Genomic DNA, 18,411 nt, shown 5'->3' with positions numbered 1-18,411 from the left:
AATTTTGTTGGGGCTTTCACAAGATGCCATTTCAATCGAAATCAATTCAAGAAGCTGAGATTATTGATTTGATAGCATCATGAGAAGTTGAGACTGGTTCTGGAGCTAACCAAGTTTGTCCTTGGGTACGAGCTAGCGCTACTCGATGGAGTTCACGATTTTACTCTTTCCAAAGATTATTTTTTGGTTCAATATGTAAGCTTGTTGGAGATCTTATTGATGGAGTTTTAAATGGTAATATTCTTGCAAAGTCTAAAGGTTTGTGCTTAGATATAAATGATTTGAATTTGTGTTCATATTGTTGTTGATGCGTGAAGTTTTGGTAGATGACTCGCTGACATTTATAATGTATTCTATTATGTGTATCTGTTTGCTTCATAATCTTATTTTATCTCTTGTATCTACGTTATATGATACGTGATTTCACAATTTATCAATAAAATTAAATAAGTTGTCATTAAAAAAAACTCGCAGTATAAACTAATTTTTTTTAAAAAAATTGTATCAACATATGTGATTTAATTGTTAATTATCGATGAGATTATCTCGAGTCGTCACAAAATTTGTAGTTTATTTATAACTAGCATATTTCAATAAAATATTCATTTATCTTTCTCTGTTCATTTGAATTTTCAAATGATTGTATCATCGTAAAGTAAAAAATATTTTTAACATTAATATTTTAATATAATTTCTAAATGTTTCACATAAACATTATTTAATATAAAAAATTTTTAATATACTTATATTTATTGGGTGCTATGGGACGATAAATGATTTTTTTTAAAAATATATATACATAATAATAAATTTATAATTCGAATTACAATACATCATATGACACAAAATTGAGAAGTGGAACATTCATCGTTAGGTTCACTTCATTAGGACATCCACGATGGGGTGTTAAATGGGTGAGTAGGCATTTGAACGCCCCAGTTTATTTTTAAAAAAATTGGACAATTAGTGACGGCTATTTAGAAACCGTCGCTGATTTGCTGACACGCGGGCCCCACGTGTTTTGAATTATTCTAATTTAAAGTAAGAATAAGATGAATGAGTGGACAGCGGGACCTACAAATAATGAGTATGAATGTTAAAATGAACCTGGAAGAATAAATGTGTTAATGTAATGTGTATGCGGCATGTGGACCTGTGATTTTGGATGTACCAATGCGGGTGCTATTACTGACGTTTGACTCCGGTTGAGCCTCATGGCACCCACGTGGCAACTTTGATTATTTTGGGGGAGCAGAACCGGAGAGAAGGCGTTGGCTGGCCCCGTGAAACCCATTTTCATTTCTGATGGTGAAAATGATCCACTCGCCAATTGGCCACAAAACCCTAAAATCAAAATCTGTTACTGTTATTATTTTTTTTAATTTATAGCTCATTCTTCGATAGTGAAGAACCCTAGTGATTCAGCAGCGGCCTTTTCTATCCCCATTAATTACCGTTCGGATAAGTCGCTGCATCCTACTTTGTACTTCCGTTTGTGTGTATTGCTATCTTTCACGGCTTCAACACCTGTAAGTTTCTTTAATTTATTGTATTTTTTTTTGTTTTGCTCTGGTATTAGTAGACAAAGTCTCTGCTTTGAGGAGGTGTGTTTTGTTAACTGTGAGAGTCATCATGGGAAGAGCTTATGAAAATCTTTGGCAAGTTGTTGCTCTTCTTTTACCGAGAGAGATATCGGGGATTTGGGTTCTTGTTTTGGATATAACATGGATGAATTAGATTGAAGGAGAAATGTCGAATGGATTTGATTGATTTTGAAAGGGTTTGGTCGTCTCTAAAGATGCTGAGAAGTGCTTATTTATTTTTGTTTGATACTGACTACTGAGAGTTGTTGTTGTGGGTCAAAAGGGTTAATAACGAATCCATCGTTTGACTGTCTATTATTTTTTTTTGTCTCTGAGGATTAAATGGGTTGAATAGCTTTAAATTCTAATTTTGATGTCAAATAATGCTAATAGAATGCTGCAACGGCTATATGGTGATAATAATTGTGTTTTTGTGGGCTTCCAGGTTCGGAAAAGGAAACTGGTTTATATCGTGTTGGATTCGTCTGGGAAATTTTCTGTAGTCGAACCATCTTCTTGAACAAGCAAGTGAAATCGGTGACTTGTGTTCTTTGACTTCATTCCAGACTTTGGGTTTTGTACTTGTCTTCTGCTTTCAATGGCCGAGGAAGGTCCCTGGCCTGGTGGGCTTTCTTCCGGATTGGCTATCCTGTTGAATGAAGAGGATAGGAGGGACAGTTATTGCAAACCCCGTGTTGTTTCATATTGTGATAATTTTGGTGATCAATCTGTGGAAAGAACTCTCGAACATGTTTTTAATCTTCCTCAGAAAACAATTAATCAACTGACAGGCCCTGTTGACCGCACTGCCGTCCGTTCAATAATAAAGAATGAATTTCTCAAGTATCATCCACAATTAAATGTAGTTTTTAACACAATAAGAGATGGGGTATCTACAATACGTGATAATTTGGACGGGCATGTTGTTTGTCTTGACGAATATAGTATTTTTGGTGACATTCGAATTGTTAAACCATCTTTACTGATGGAGAGCCATGCTCTTTTCAGTAGTGCAAGGGCCAATGCCTGTGTATGGAAAGGAAAATGGATGTATGAAGTGATACTTGAAACGTGTGGCATACAGCAGCTTGGTTGGGCCTCTTCTGCTTGCCCTTTTACTGATCATAAAGGTGTTGGGGATGGAGATGATTCTTATGCGTATGACGGTAAAAGGGTCAGTAAATGGAATAAGGAATCCGAGACATATGGTCAGTCTTGGGTTGTTGGTGATGTGATTGGATGTTGCATTGATTTGGATTGCGACGAGATATTGTTTTATAGGAATGGCATCTCACTTGGAGTTGCATTTGGTGGGATTCGAAAGATGGTCCCTGGATTGGGTTATTATCCTGCCATTTCCCTTTCTCAAGGTGAACGAAGCCAGTTGAATTTTGGAGGCCTCCCATTCAGATATCCCATCAAAGGCTTTCATCCCATTCAAGCCCCGCCCTCCTCACAGTCTTTTGTTACTAACCTTTTTGATTGCTTTTCAAGGTTGTTACAAATTCAACGTCTAGAAAGGGCAGAAATCAATGCTGTTGAGAAGCTTAGAAGACTGAAAAGATTTGCATCATTTGAAGCATTGTGTCATCCTGTCTCTGAAGGAATTTGCGAAGCGTTATTCTCTGCTCTCAATGCTGATATTGGGAGTTCAGAATATATAGGACATGGTCCATTGTTGTCATTCATGATGGAAGTTTTTGGAATCCACCCACCACATGATTATGTAACTTTGGATAGAGTGCTTGATTCCTTTCTTCAGTTTGAGGAGTCAAGATTATTGATAAAGCATGTACTAGAGGCGCTTTCATCTGAATGTAAGACAGCTTCCTTGGTTCTTTCAGAGTATCCTTATTCCGGATCATATGCTTATCTAGCTCTGGCATGCCACATCTTAAGGCGAGAAGAATTAATGGTCCTATGGTGGAAGTCTTCAGATTTTCATTTCTTGTTTGAGGGATTCCTTTCAAGGAAAAGTCCAAACAAAAATGATCTCCAATTTCTGATTCCTTCTGTTTGGTGGCCTGGCTCGAGTGAGGATATATATAACGAGGATAGCATGGTGCTGACGACGAATGCTATATCAGAAGCAGTAAATAAGGTGTGCTTGGCATGCTTTTCACATTTACATCATCTATACTCTGTGTTCATAGAAGGTTATTCGTGGTCTTTTATTTCCCCTTGAAAGCTGAGCTGATACTTTTTCTTTAGCCTCCATAATCTCTGTTATTGTTGGCTACTTATCATAATTATTTCTGGTCTCTAGTCTCATAATTTTCATTTGAAGCAACTTAAATAATTTTTTTCATTATATGACATGGTTTAGCACCCTTATTCAGATAGAAGAGAAGCAAAGAGATCTCTGTCGCTTGGTTATGCAGTTTATACCACCTGTAGAACCTCTTCAATTGCCTGGCTCGGTGTTTCGGACATTTCTTCAGAATATTTTACTGAAGAACAGGGGTGCAGATCACAATTTACCACCCCCTGGAGTTTCAAGCAACTCAGTTCTTGTTTCCTTGTTTACTGTTATTCTCCATTTTCTGTCAGAAGGCTTTGATGTGGATGACATTTATGGCTGGATCAAGGGATATGGGACTGATTCGGGAGCTGGTGTAGGTTTCCTTCACAGAGGTGGCCAACAAAGTTTTCCAGCTGGCCTTTTTCTGAAGAATGATCCTCATCGAGTTGATATTTCCAGGCTTGGAGGATCTTATGGTCATATATCAAAGCATCATCCTGTTAACGATAATCAGGAAGAAGAAGTTATTCGGTGGGAAGAAGGGTGCACGGATGATGAAGAAACCAGAGTAACGCATTTTACTGTGCAGAAACCATGTTGTTGTTTTACTTGTGAGGTTGATCTATCAAAAAATATTAAAGATCCCATAAGATGTTTAGCAAAAGGTTCTCGTGGAAGTTGCAGCTCTATTTCAGAGAGACCTACTCATGTTACAGCTAAATGCAGTGCAGGAAATCTTAATGATGAGATTGCTGATAAACCAAGCACTAGCGACCACTCCGATCCTGAGATTGCCTTTCGACCTATGCAGAACTTGAGAGTGTTAACTAGGGATAACACTTTGTCTTCAGCAACTTTAAAGGAGGAGGAACTTTTAGATGCTATGCTTTTGCTGTATCATTTGGGTCTAAAACCAAACTTTAAGCAGGTCAGCTAAACTGTTCACCTCTTTTTCTTTGGGCATGAATATGATTAGGTCAATAATATTGCCTCATATGATTGCTGTACTGTGATGTGCAAAAAATGCTAAACAATTTTCATTTTGAATGTAAAGATAGAAGATGCTAGATCAACTTTTGAACACAAAGAAAAATCTAGTATCACTGCATTCTCCGCCAATGCTCATAGTGCTGTATAAATATTTTAGAATGTATGGTTTGATAACCTTTTTCCCCCTTCCGCTTCTGGAATGCAAAATCAGCATGTCCTGAATCTACTCAGTAATCTGTAACTACTTTGTGTTTCCGTTCTTTTTCTATTGGCATAAACTGAACTCTGGACCTGTGATATTTAATGAGGCTCAGCATCAGTTTTCCTCTCTTTAATTGAGTACTGGAGATGCTCTTTCATAATAAAACTACATGTTTACCTTTATTTAAATTTTTTTACAAAAAGCAAAATTGGAATTGGGACTATAAATCAAGGCGGTGGTGGAATATTCAAGTAACATGCCTGTGCACGTTCTTGGTTGACAGCCACTTTTTCATGGAATATTTGACTATAAATTTACGGCTTGGGTGCAGGAAAATGTCATGGTAAATAATCTATCCATGTTTAGTTTGCTGGTTTAAGTTTTTTTTTTCCGGGAACAATTGCTCTGAACAGAGTAGGAGCTATGCTGATGGGGGAGCTATAATTAATATTTAATATGCTGACAAGATATTTATATATGTTGACTGTTTAGGAATTCTGCATCATTCCTTTACCATTTCTTCCTTTGAAAATCATGTCAGTGACTATCCATGTCGCTGCTCCTCTATTCAATCAGTTTGAAACTTGTGTGCATGGGCTTCTGGTCTGTCGGTCTATGTTGGGCATATTTTACATTTTTTAATTCTTTTCTCTCTCCCTGTTACTCTTAAGAAACACAGCAATGGCCAAACATGGTTGGTCACAGGTATGATAAGGTGCAGAACACATGTATTTTTATATCTGTCTCAGGGGAAAACTTATTGGAACACTTTTTAAAAGGATAATCTTTGCATTCTAGGTGTCATCTTTCATGTCTCGTCAGTCACAATCGATTATACTCTTGGAGGAGACAGACAGACAAATCAAAGAGAGCATTTATGAGGACCAGGTGAAGCGGTTGAAGGAAGCTCGCAGTGTTTACAGGGAAGAGGTTATGGACTGTGTCAGACATTGTGCCTGGTACTAATACCTGTTTGGACATATAATTTTTGTATGTATAATCAGTTAATTGTACTAATTCTTTCCTCTTCCTTCAGGTTCTACATTTCTTTTACTCATTTTTTCAGTTTCCTTCAGCTGTCTTCTCTCTTACTTCACCAGGGTTTATCCAGATGATTTATAAATAAAATTTTTATTCTTCGCTAGATAGAATTGAAGTACTAATTGATAGCAAAGAGAGATATTTGATGATGCGAGCAAAACTGTTATAATTGATATTATGTGTTTGAAATTCAATGCCACGAAATGAAAAAAGTATTATCAATGGCTGAGGTGGTTAGACATTGGTTACAGAAGTTACCTGCTAATACCGTGGCAGGTGGAAAATTTAATTTGAAAGGAACAGAAACCGATTGTTTTTTCGTGGGAGAAGAATCGCTTTTGAGAAATTTTTTGAAAATTACTTTGGGGGAACATTTTAATTAGATAAATCAATATGCTCAATATACCTAATATGCCAAGTAATGCCATTTGACAGGTATCGCCTTTCTCTTTTCTCGCGTTGGAAGCAGAGGGGGATGTATGCTGTATGCATGTGGATTGTGCAGTTGCTTCTAGTTCTTAGCAAAATGGACTCGATCTTCATATACATTCCTGAGTATTATTTGGAAACTATGGTATTGTCTCCTTTTTCATGTCTATTGACACATTTTGTCTTCTTTCTGTTGCTGAGATACTGTATTTTCCTTTCCAAACATTATTTGAACATTCTGTTCATGGTTTGTCTGAAAGATATATGTTTTCTGTGCTCGGGAAGGTTTTTTGAAAACAGATATGTCACTCAATATCTTTGATGACCTTTCCAGATTTAAAATATTGAAGCAAATAGAACTCCTAGTTTTCCTCCCTTAAGTTTTATTTATATTACTTAATTTAGTGTACCCCCTGGTGTTCTATTTTCAAGTTGGGTCTTGGGATATTCATTCAACATTACTTTGAAGTGTCTCTGGGGAAATTGAATTGTCCTTTTTTTAATCAAATCATTTCTTTGCTTCTTGCAGGTGGATTGCTTTCATGTTCTGCGTAAGAGTGATCCTCCATTTGTTCCTGCGACAATATTAATCAAGCAGGGGCTTGCCTCATTTGTATGCACTTCATCTCGTCATCCGTTCTCTTCTCTTTTTTTGAATGTTGGGGTTGGGGCAACGGGGTGGGGGGTGGGGGGGTTTTGAACTTGCTCTTATTCTCCCAATTTGCTCCACCTAAAATTGGAGTCTGAAATATTTCAAAAGAAAAGTCATTACACACTTGGATGACTTATAATTGTGTTTCTTCTTTAAATTACTTATGCCACAGAAGATTGCTGACTGTTAAAACAAGAGATTGCAGATCCTGCCACTAAAAGTTAGCTAGTACCTCAGTCGAATTGTCGTTAAATGATGGACTTTCTGTTTCTCAGGTTACTTTTGTTGTTACCCACTTTAATGATCCAAGGATCTCCAGCGCTGAGCTTAGGGATCTTCTTCTCCAGTCTATTTCTGCATTGGTACAGCACAAGGAATTTTTAGCTGCTTTTGAATGCAATAAAGCAGCAACCCTGAGAATGCCAAAAGCTTTATTGTCAGCATTTGATAATCGGTCCTGGATCCCTGTAACTAATATACTTTTAAGGTTATGTAAGGGTTCTGGCTTTAGGTTTTCAAAACATGGAGAGTCATCGTCTTCATCTGTATTATTTAAGGTAATTCTGAATATATGCCTCATTATAATACTCACATACCGCATTGTTTCTGGATTTAGTCATCTCTTGTATTAAATGCACTCTCTTGTTCAAATTGTCTGTTGAACTAGAAATTGTTGCGGGAAGCTTGCGCCAGCGATGATAAATTATTTTCATCTTTTCTCAATCGCTTATTTAATACTCTCAGCTGGGCGATGACTGAATTCTCTATTTCTATACGGGAAATGCAAGAAAATTACAAGGTATTAATTGTTCTTTTTATATCTCATTGCTTTCTTTTTTTTAAAATCTGATTTGAAATTAATCTTTTGATACCTCATTCCTTTCTTTTTTGTCTGATTTGAAATTGATTGATGCAATGTTTCCAGGCAATGGATTTTCAGCACAGGAAATGTGGAGTTATATTTGATCTTTCGTGCAACCTTGCAAGGATATTAGAATTTTGTACGCATGAAGTACCTCAAGCTTTTCTGACAGGAATCGATACAAATTTGCGAAGGCTGACTGAGTTGATTGTCTTTATATTGAACCAATTAATTGGTGCAATTGATCCTGAAGTTTTTGACATGTAAGGTTTTGTGTGAATATATATAGACTCTTGCTTTATTCTTGCGCAGAGAGTCTTTTGCTGAATTTTGTTTTCCATTTCTCTTTTATTTTTTATTTATTGACGTTCAATGAATGATTCAATCTGAAATTAAGAACCTTAGGTTGTAATGCTAATGTATGATGTATTTATCTCGTTTAATTTGTGGAACAACAATATGACATCTGTTTCATGGTGATTTACAGATCACTTAGGAGACCTGGCCAATCCTCTGAAAAGGTCAACAAGGGCACGATTTTAGCGCCTCTTGCTGGCATTATTTTGAATTTGTTGGATGCTATTAGAGAGGAGGACGATAGAGATCAAAATGATATTGTTGCAATCTTTGCTAGCATGGACTGTGCTGATATTATTCTCTATGGATTTCAAAGTCTACTTGATTATAACAGGGTACGTAATTTGGTATCGGTATGTGTATATTGGCTTTTTTTCTTCCACCAATTTCATATTATTTTATTCACATGAACGCCTTCAGCAACTTGGGGATCATGATATAAAGCTGTGTTATTTTTATGGTCATAGTTCCATCTATATCTTGTAATAATATATTGGTAGTTTTATCATTGGTAAACATAATATTTTCTCATCAAAATAAATAAAAATAATGAATGTTTAATAAATGAGAAAATCTGTTGTAAAAATATGGCTTGGAGATCATGGTCGGGGGTTGTTATTTTGTGTTATTAATAGGAAGGAAGAAAAGTTCAAGCGAAAAGAGGGTAAAAGGGAAACCAAAATATACTTGGGGACAGGGGTGAGAACTTTATTTTGTTATCTGCTTTTCCCATCTTTTTTCCCTTGAAAAATCACGCATTTGATAGACGAGTTAATTATATATACGACTACAAATATCAGTGATTGTTCAGGGAGTTCAATGTAATTGCGCATCTCAGAGTTTTAAGAGTTAGGACAAATCTCGTAGGGTTAGATGCTCATTTTAGCTTCATTTTTCTTATGTTTTGGAATATAATACCTATTTCGGCTTGAGGGCTATCCCATATATGTAGGTGGTGGTACGGCTCCCATACATTTACAAAGTAACTGTTCCAAACAAATCATCTCTTTTCTTGATATTTTGATGTGGGCTTTCGTAAATGATTTGTCTATAATTTTTTTAGGCGAGCTCGTTCAAAGGGGAAGATTATATAGATAATTTGGCAAAATTGGAGAATTTCTCAAGTCTTTTGATCTGTCAGACAGAGTTGCAAGCGCTTGAGAAGAGGATGAATGGGGGAGGATCAGAAACTGATGATCGTATATGCTGCATATGTTATACTAAAGAAGCAAATGCTTGTTTCGTACCTTGTTCTCATATTTCTTGCTACAGTTGCATATCAAGGCACCTCCTCAATTGCCCAAGATGCTTCTTTTGCAATGCAGCAGTTGCTGAGGTTGTTAAGCTAGATTCTAAACTTGTTTGAAATCTTCCAAAAGGTAGGATTTCGTTTCGGTGTAGAAGGTACAGCAGTTTGTTATATATACTAAGTAGTTCTCATATATAGAATAACATCTCAAAGGAAAAAGAGACAGCAGAAGGCAAATTTGAAATGAAATCATAAGGTATTTTATTTTATTTTATAGGTGCTGGTGCATAGTGTATTTATTGGCTTGAAAAGGTGAATAAAACTGAAAGGATTCAATCCTATGGATTGATGAATTTTGTAGCCAAATGTGAGGGCATTGCCTTGTAAATATGAGGTGTAATTTTGAATTGTGGGAAATGAAATCTTTTCAAGTCTCTTTATATTGTTCATTGTTGTGTTGTGTGGCCTATACCTGTGACTATCGCATAATCCAATGGTAATCAAGTATCTACGCTTCGGACACCTTGTGCTCTTCCTAGTATGAACCATGAACAGAAGATACGGCTTTTGCTTTTCCTGGGATGGTTCAACATGTTCGTCTCGAGTCGTAAGAAACTTAAGATGATAATAAATTATGGCTTGAACTTGAGAACTACATTCGGGAGCCAGGACGCCGGTGGAGGGTCATGTAATGGTATCGTTAACACAAAAATGGTTTGAGGTGACACACAGTTGCATGTATCAAGGGAAAGGGGTTTGAACATAGAAAATCCAGAAAAAAGTTCGGGCTATGGTAGGTTTCACCATATATAATACAATAAAATAAAAAAACATCTTTAACATATATAATACAATAAAATAAAAAAACATCTTTAACATATATAATACAATAAAATAAAAAAACATCTTTAACAAAACAATAAATTTTCGGAGGATTTTTTTATGAATTTGGTCCTCTCTTGTCTATAATAAATTACTAATTCGTTAAAAATACTAATGTACTAAGACAATTTAACACAATGTGATTTTATTGTTGTTTGTTGACAATTTAGTAAAATTATGATTGTGTAATTTTTTTGAATTGTTTTTTTGATCTTTCATCTCTAAAGAGAAGTCGATTGAGAATTTTAGGACAAAAACTTGTGTGAGCCGATCTCACGGGTCGTATTTTGTGAAACAGATATCTTATTTGGGTCATTTATGAAAAAATATTATTTTTTATGCTAACAGTATTACTTTTTATTGTGAATATCGATAGGGTTGACCCGTCTCAGAGATAAAGATTCGTGAGACCGTCTCAGAAGAGAACTATTCAAACCTGAAAGCTAGGATGCCATAAAAAAATACTTTTGATACGTGTCATGGTCAATTCCCAAAAAACGATTATCTTGTTTGTAATAACGGGTTATATAGTAAATTTATTTGTTATATTTCATACTGACCTGTGACGAAACCAAGTGTGGCTCAACGATAGCATCTGGAAGATGTCACCTACACAAAATACAATTCAGTTTTCCCAAAACTTAGATATGAAATATGCATACTATAATTTAATTTCACAATAGAAAGTATGTGAGTTGATGGCAAATTAGCATTCAAGTTAGATAGGCCAACCAATTTTTAGGTATGTTATACAGACCTGACAAGGCTAGCCTGAAACCCGCGATTTGCGGGGCAGGCCAACTCGGAAGATCTAACCTATTTTGATGATTCTAATTCATGCCAGCCTCTTTAAGATTGTGTTTTTGGATGAAATGCTTTTGAATTAACAAAGAGATCAGCAAATGGAAAATACGGGAAATAGGCTGAAATGCTACAAATGAATCAATAGGAGGTTGTCAGTCAGTGTTAGTAGATTACATTAAAGAACATCTCCTAACTCGTGTCAAGACAAACTAGAATTTCAATATCTACAAATGCTTTGACACCTAATTCAGCCATTTGCAAACAATCCTCCATGAAATAACGCCGTTTCGACATCACCCACCATCATTGTCTCAAAAGGCTTCAAAAATTTGTGCCTGCAGAACACGAAGTCGACACCAATTCCTATCAAACTAAAGAAATGAAACTTTTCAATGTAGCAAAATGTACATTATAATAAGATCCTTGTAATTCTTTGCAGCTCCTCGCATATATAAAAGGAATGTTCTGTGAATTTAAACAATTGCCGAGCATTTCATGATAACTTGCAATTTTTTTTCCTTTTGGGTGTGTTTGAAAGACAGGGAAACAAGACATGAACTCACATTATTCCTGTTTTTCATGCTGACGGCTTGGGGAGTCGGAACTGGAATCAAAGCCAAAACACTTGAAAAGTGCTTCCTTTGCTAGACCGAGATAGCTGCAAGGATGGTTTGGATGTCGGAAAATCCTCGAGAATATTGAATCTTTCCCTGAAGGTTCTTCTACAATTTGATCTTCATCTCTACCAGTCCCTCCACTTGTTCCGGCATCCCTCCTAACCCTCATGTCATCCACCTACCAGGATAACAGCTTTAGCATGGTGTATTATCCCATCAAATCAAATCCAATCAAATCAAATTAACATAAATATCTACAAGAACTACTAACTATCATCTACTTATCAAGATAGACTCAATGAGTGCAAATGAGTTTTCTTTACGAGCAAATTTATCAAACTCAAACTAATTTGTTCCAGTTTTTTTTCCTATGCCTCATCAGCCGCTTGTAAACTTAACATGTACAATGATATCATAAACTAGGTTCAAAACCAGGATCTGCCCTAATAAAATGAGGCTTGAAAATAGCAGTATGCATGTATTCGGCTCAATCCGACTTCTTTACATCCTAATATAAAGATCATACAGTAGAACGAACATCTTAATCATTTATCTTTGAGAGGGTACTCGAACAAATTCAGATCGATACATTCAGGTCACCAACATAATTACGCAAGCTTAATTCTCCAAAGTTAAATATTCAACATAGATATGGAATTCCTTAATTTGCAGGAAATAAAAAATTAATAACCAGAATGATCTTAAAATAACAAACTATTTCGATAATGTATGCTACTTGACCGGGCAGCTAGATTAGTTTGATCAAAATCTCAAAGTTCTCTTCCGAGGCATTTACTCAGCTGGCTAGAGCATTACTTTTAGGCTCTAGCAAAACTATGGTATTTTAAGCATCATGACCAGCACCTCCCAGCTGTGCATTATATTCACAAAAAAATGAATATTTTTCAACCTTGGAACATAATCTTTCTTCTAACTCAAACTTCATCAGTTTTCTCAGAGAAATTCAAAGTTTTAACTCATTCTGCTTAATTAAAAATTCAGGGGACGCTAGACATCCTTCTTATGCATAAATACCACCAAATATAGAGAAGAGAGGACAAAACTCATTTTTTAATTAGTCTCCGAAAAATTATTATTCTCGAGAAGTTAGATCCCCGACACATAAATAACCAGCCAAAAGTTTTTGCTCACTCGAAGTAGCAATAAGCTTCTTGAATTGTTCTTAGAAAAAATCCTCGAAGTATTATAAAAAGGAGACTGTAATAAATAAATTCAGGATTTTGACTCCATGTTAGGCCATCTAGCCAAGTGGAGAGCTCAAACACAAACACAAAAGCCTAGAGTTATTATAGGTAGGATAACCCTCAAGTTTATCGGTCCCTCTTAATTACTTGCGGAGCTAATCTATCACAACCTCGGACCACCGTAGCCCGCTCTAAATGATTTTTATTGCTGCCTTAATCCAGTTCACAATGTGACCCAATTGTAACATTTTCTCGAATCATCCCTTGCACTGAGTTGACTATCACAAAAGCAAAGCAAACCCAAATTCATTAGCCCCCACTTTTTCGAGATAATTGATCAATTTTGTAGGATATCGCAATCACAATCTTTTACACAGCTAAAGAGGGCATAATCAGCAAGAAAACCTACCATCAAGTAACATATTTTCCTTAACCACAAATCAAGAATACAAATGGCGACCTCATAATGCTCGAATGTTTTCCCCAAACCATCAAATAAAACTGCCAAAACAAAAGAAAATGATAATCACCTAACCTTGGATTTCCTATTGGAAGAACTGGGTTTACTGAGATGGGTTGGGACGGCAGTGGCGGAGTAAGTTGACGGCGAAGCAGCTGTGGCGGAATACGGGCTGATAGAATCATCTGACGTGAAGACAGTGAACCCAAAAAAGAGGAGCATGACGAGAAGAACTGTAACAATAAGATGGATCCATATCAGCCATGGGATTTTGAAGCTTTGTATGATAAATTCATCTACAAACTGCTCCATTCCCCCGTCAACTCCAATAAATTCAATTGAATTCTACAAAGTAAACGGGGAAAACATCGAAAGAAAACAAGAAACAAAGAAAGTAATCAAAGGTAAGTGTGAGGGAGAAGCGGAGAAGAGAAGGATTTGACAGCAGACCGGTGAATATTATAAAATTATTTTTAAAAGTTAATTACTTTACTATTTGAATCTATGTTTCAGACCATTTTTAATAGAATAATTTAATATTTATTTCATTTTCATAGATGTTTTGAGTTAAATATTAAGAGTAGGTCTCCTGTGAATTGATTTTACGAATCTTTATCTGTAAAACGGGTAACCCTATTAATATTCACAATAAAAAATAATACTCCTAGCATTAAAAGTAATATTTTTTCATTGATGACCCAAATAATAGATATGTCTCACAAAATACGACCGTGAGATCGTCTCACACAAGTTTTTGTCTAATATTAATCAAGTCGTCGTATGTTTCAAATCAATTGATCAACTTAAAATTAATCTTAATTAATTTTTTTAAAAAAACTTTATAGTTGTGTTTAAAATAAAATAATTTGTGTATTTCTACTTATAAATCCTTTTAATACTCGATTCTAACATTTATTTATTGTGATGTATGGTTAAGAACTAAGGTAGTGCCCAATTATTATAATTTAAATGGAAACCAAAAAGTTATTATTACTATTGATTAAATTAAATTATAAATAAGTTTATTTAGCCCAATGAGGAGCCCAAATACTTTAAAAACCCCATAAACTCTAATTAATATATATATATATATATATATATACACACACGAACCGGTTTCACGGTTCGGATTAGTTCTAAGGTTTTATCCAAGAAACTGAAACTGATTTTGAACCGATCCAAGACTTTTTGGGTCCCGAATCGGCTCGGTTAAGCAAATATATATATAACACAAAGAAGAGGCATATTTAGTTAAGGCAAAAACTTGTGTGAGACGATTTCACGGGTCGTATTTGTGAGACGGATCTCTTATTTGTGTCATTCATAAAAAAATATTACTTTTTATGTTAAGAATATTACTTTTTATTGTGAATATCGGTAGGGTTGACCCGTCTCACAGATAAAGATCCGTGAGACTGTCTCATAAGAGACCTACTCGTTAGTTAAAAAATATTATTTAAAAGCATTAATTTTTTTATGGAGTAGTAAAGCATTTAAATTAATTATATTTGTTTTGCCCTTCATATGTAATTAATGATCTGAAGTTGCTGTATACCGCTTGTAATGTGAGATATTCTGATTTTTTTAGGAAATATTCTGATTTTTTTTGTTAAATAATTGTTTAGTATATCTAATATTCTATTATCTATACAGTGGTGGAGCCAGAAATATGATTCTACCCGGACTAGAATTTTAAAACCGTAGAATCTTTTAATATTTTAAATTGATCTACTCGGGCTACTATCATATTATTCCAAAAACTATACAAAATTTACATATAAATTTTTTTAAAAAAATTGGCCCGGGTACATACGTATGTGCCTCCGCCTCTGTATCTATACGTACTCTTTTATCTCCTATTTCATTTTCAGATTTCTAGAGTCCGAATATAACGGAAATCAGATTGTATCGTTAATTTTAGATGATTGAAGATGTGAATCCAGGGTGACAACACATTTGAATAACGAAGATGGTAGCTTCAAATACATGTTTTTGGCATACCATGCATGTATCGCATGATTTACTTATACGAGGAAGAAGATAGTTGTTGATTGTGAGTATTTGAATGATAGGCAGTACACAAGATAGAAACCACCATCAATATCTTATTGCTCGGGTAGTTGTCGATTCAAAAAGCGAAGCATCTTGGACTTGGTTTTTGGAAAATTACTTGAATTGTATCACACAATTGTTATTTTCATAAACAATTTTTAATAGAGTATAAACGATATTTTAAATTGCGATTTATCTACTAAATTCAAAGAAAATATAATTCAGTGAATAAATGAAAACAATCAATTAAAATGAATGTTAATAATCAATTGGAAATGAATTTGTTGGGAATCATGGTTCACCAACCTAGCATTAATTCATATAATTAAATTCGACATTTATTCATACTTTTAACAGAATTCTCTAAATTATTAGCACATTCTATCAGGATATGCTAAACTAACTCAACACGCTGAAATAATTAAATGTATTCTAATATCTATCAAAAGTGAATACATTCATGATTTATAGAATCTCGTAGCTTTTGATCTATTAGACTAGTACTATCAACATGTATTCAATTTCATATATCTATATAAATTTTAAATCCACGAATTATATTAGTCGTTCTTATTACAAACTATTATTTCGACTCCATACACAATATAAAATATTATCAAAGTCAGCTACACATTAATTATTAAAAAAAAAAACACACACACACACAATCAAGTATGAATCAAATGTCGAATAGTTAGATAAAACAACATCTCGGAGTAGGACATCTTAAAATCCCAACAAATAAAAGAGTTCAGCCACTAAGCATCATCATGAAATTATCAAAACCAAAATTAAACAATATTTCTTAATTAAAGATGAAAGGAAACGTAACTTGCATTGAAAAACACAATTCCTTAAATTTTTTTTTTGATAAGATATTGCATAAGAGTTTTGTCTTTCTAAAATATTGAGTTTCTTAAACTCTAGTTTTGATCTTTTTTGTTTAAAAGAATTTGTTTTCTAACGAAAGACTACTTCTTTATCGTTTAAAAATTTATTCAAGAAATACTATTAAGATCAACATAAACCTATATATATTGGAGTATATTGTTTGCACCAAAGAAAACGAGATGTGCGAGATACGAGATAAAAAAGAAAGATTTCTTTGAAGAAATCGCAAAGAAGAAGCATCGATGTTTCACTATGTTGTCGTGACGTATTGGAGATATTTGAAGACAACACCCTTATAAAATGTTGATTGAAGAATGTTTTGTTGCTCAAATTTGAGCCACATAGATTTGTATTTTTGTGTTTGGTTATTTTTTACTGATATTTAAGATGCAATTTACTTCTTTGACTTGTTAAGGATGATAGTTTTTCGTTTCTTCACTAGTATTAGTTTTGTAAAATCGATTTCTTTTCTAGTGATATTTTGCCTTGAGACATCGCACAAATACATAATAGCTATGTGTTACTTTAGTTATTTATTTGTACGTTATATTATTATGTTGTATGGTGTCACATGGTTACAACATCCGAGACAACATTTATATCTGATACACACAATCTTAACATTATGTTAAACAATACTTTCAAAAGATATAAAAAGAAGAACGAGAACCAGGAGTCGTTGCAAGAAATCTTCACTTCGTGCTCGGTTCCCTCGACTCTGGATTGTCCTCTTGTATGCGGCTGCTCTCAAGATGATAAAATCTCTCAAAAGGTTTGAATGAATGCCCTAAAACTCGAATGTTAGGCTTTCCATATAGGTAGCCATAAAAAAATATTAAACAAATCAACCAAAATAATTTCATATTGGGACCGTGCTGGGAATGCCAAGTTCATCCATCCTAGCGCTAGATGCTCGACTTCTTGTTCTATTTTTTTTTTCGAGTGTGCTAGGGCAGCCAAGTTCATCCACTGCAGCACGAGCTCTACGCAAAGTTCTCTTTTTCAATTCCGCAAACGCGCTAGTGCTGTCAAGTTCATCCGCCCTAGTGCACCGTGATCGAATTTCTTCGTTATTTTCTCATTTGCGTGCCGGAGGGTCAAGTTCATCCACCCTAGCGTTGCTTCCTCGAATTTAGGCTCTTAATTCCTCTTTTCTGATAAAGTCTCTACAAATCCACCCAAACACGTGATGGACAACCAACTACATTATATAAAATAAAAAGAACTAAAAAAAACGTAACATTAATAAAACATACAAGAATGAGACTCAAAATGACATAATAAAACACGTAAAAATCACATACATCAATGAGCTAGTTTTATTTTTGATAGGTATAAAATAATCATCAATGGTCTTGCCTTTGTGTAAAAGCAAGCACGACACTGGCGTTGCATGTGGCATCTTGGACAAAACTTCAAGTCAAGGACGAAGTTCAAGGTAGGTGGAATTGCATTGTTTATGCGAGCTGCTAAGCTTAGGCAAGTTGAGTTTGATGAATTATACAAATAGAAGAAAAACAGCTATCTAGGTATCAGAAAATATGCAGAGGGCATAATTGATCGAGAAAAATGAGCAAGAAAAATTTTCTTGGTCTCCATATAACATTATGAAAACTAATGGACCAATGCCAAATTGGTGTTTGCGCGCGAGTTACCAATGATTCCTTTGTTGGATGCTATTCAAAACCTTATATCAGTGGTTTAATAATCACGCAAATTTGTTGTTGCTTCAACACGACATCTTACTCCAGGGCTGAGACGCATGGAAGTTTTTCAGATGAATAATTTTCAACTGCAATAATATGTACACGGAAATCTATCAATATCAAAACTCGACAACGATAGATTCTTCATCTTCCATCTAACTCTACAACTGCATCATGACCAGCTCCA

At 34.8% G+C, this 18,411-nt stretch overlaps 2 protein-coding genes across 3 annotated transcripts; one reads left to right on the top strand and one right to left on the bottom strand.

Moving 5' to 3' along the window:
• The first annotated feature begins 1,190 nt into the window (after nt 1-1,190).
• On the top strand, nt 1,191-10,047 carry LOC142521678 (E3 ubiquitin-protein ligase RKP-like). The gene is made up of 11 exons (XM_075624804.1): nt 1,191-1,529; nt 2,029-3,684; nt 3,923-4,753; nt 5,816-5,976; nt 6,494-6,632; nt 7,017-7,100; nt 7,415-7,696; nt 7,807-7,938; nt 8,065-8,264; nt 8,489-8,693; nt 9,422-10,047. Exons 2-11 carry the CDS (start codon nt 2,182-2,184, stop codon nt 9,722-9,724), a joined length of 3,840 nt encoding a protein of 1,279 aa, XP_075480919.1. The 5' UTR covers nt 1,191-1,529; nt 2,029-2,181; the 3' UTR covers nt 9,725-10,047.
• A 1,363-nt stretch (nt 10,048-11,410) lies between these two features.
• Nucleotides 11,411-14,024, bottom strand: LOC142523379 (uncharacterized). Of its 2 annotated transcripts, none has more exons than XM_075627159.1 (3): nt 13,651-14,024; nt 11,857-12,088; nt 11,411-11,656 (listed from the first exon to the last, which is right to left on the bottom strand). In XM_075627159.1, exons 1-2 carry the CDS (start codon nt 13,885-13,887, stop codon nt 11,858-11,860), a joined length of 468 nt encoding a protein of 155 aa, XP_075483274.1. In that variant the 5' UTR covers nt 13,888-14,024; the 3' UTR covers nt 11,411-11,656; nt 11,857. The 2 variants fall into 2 exon arrangements, with proteins under 2 accessions (XP_075483274.1, XP_075483273.1); XM_075627158.1 differs by having other exon boundaries at nt 11,411-11,628; nt 13,651-14,023.
• Between the last annotated feature and the right edge of the window lie 4,387 nt (nt 14,025-18,411).

Source organism: Primulina tabacum, chromosome 13, assembly GCF_025594145.1.
Source record: "Primulina tabacum isolate GXHZ01 chromosome 13, ASM2559414v2, whole genome shotgun sequence".
Lineage (NCBI taxonomy): Eukaryota > Viridiplantae > Streptophyta > Magnoliopsida > Lamiales > Gesneriaceae > Primulina > Primulina tabacum.
Note: the sequence above shows the minus strand (reverse complement) of the source record. Positions and strands in the feature narration are given on the sequence as shown.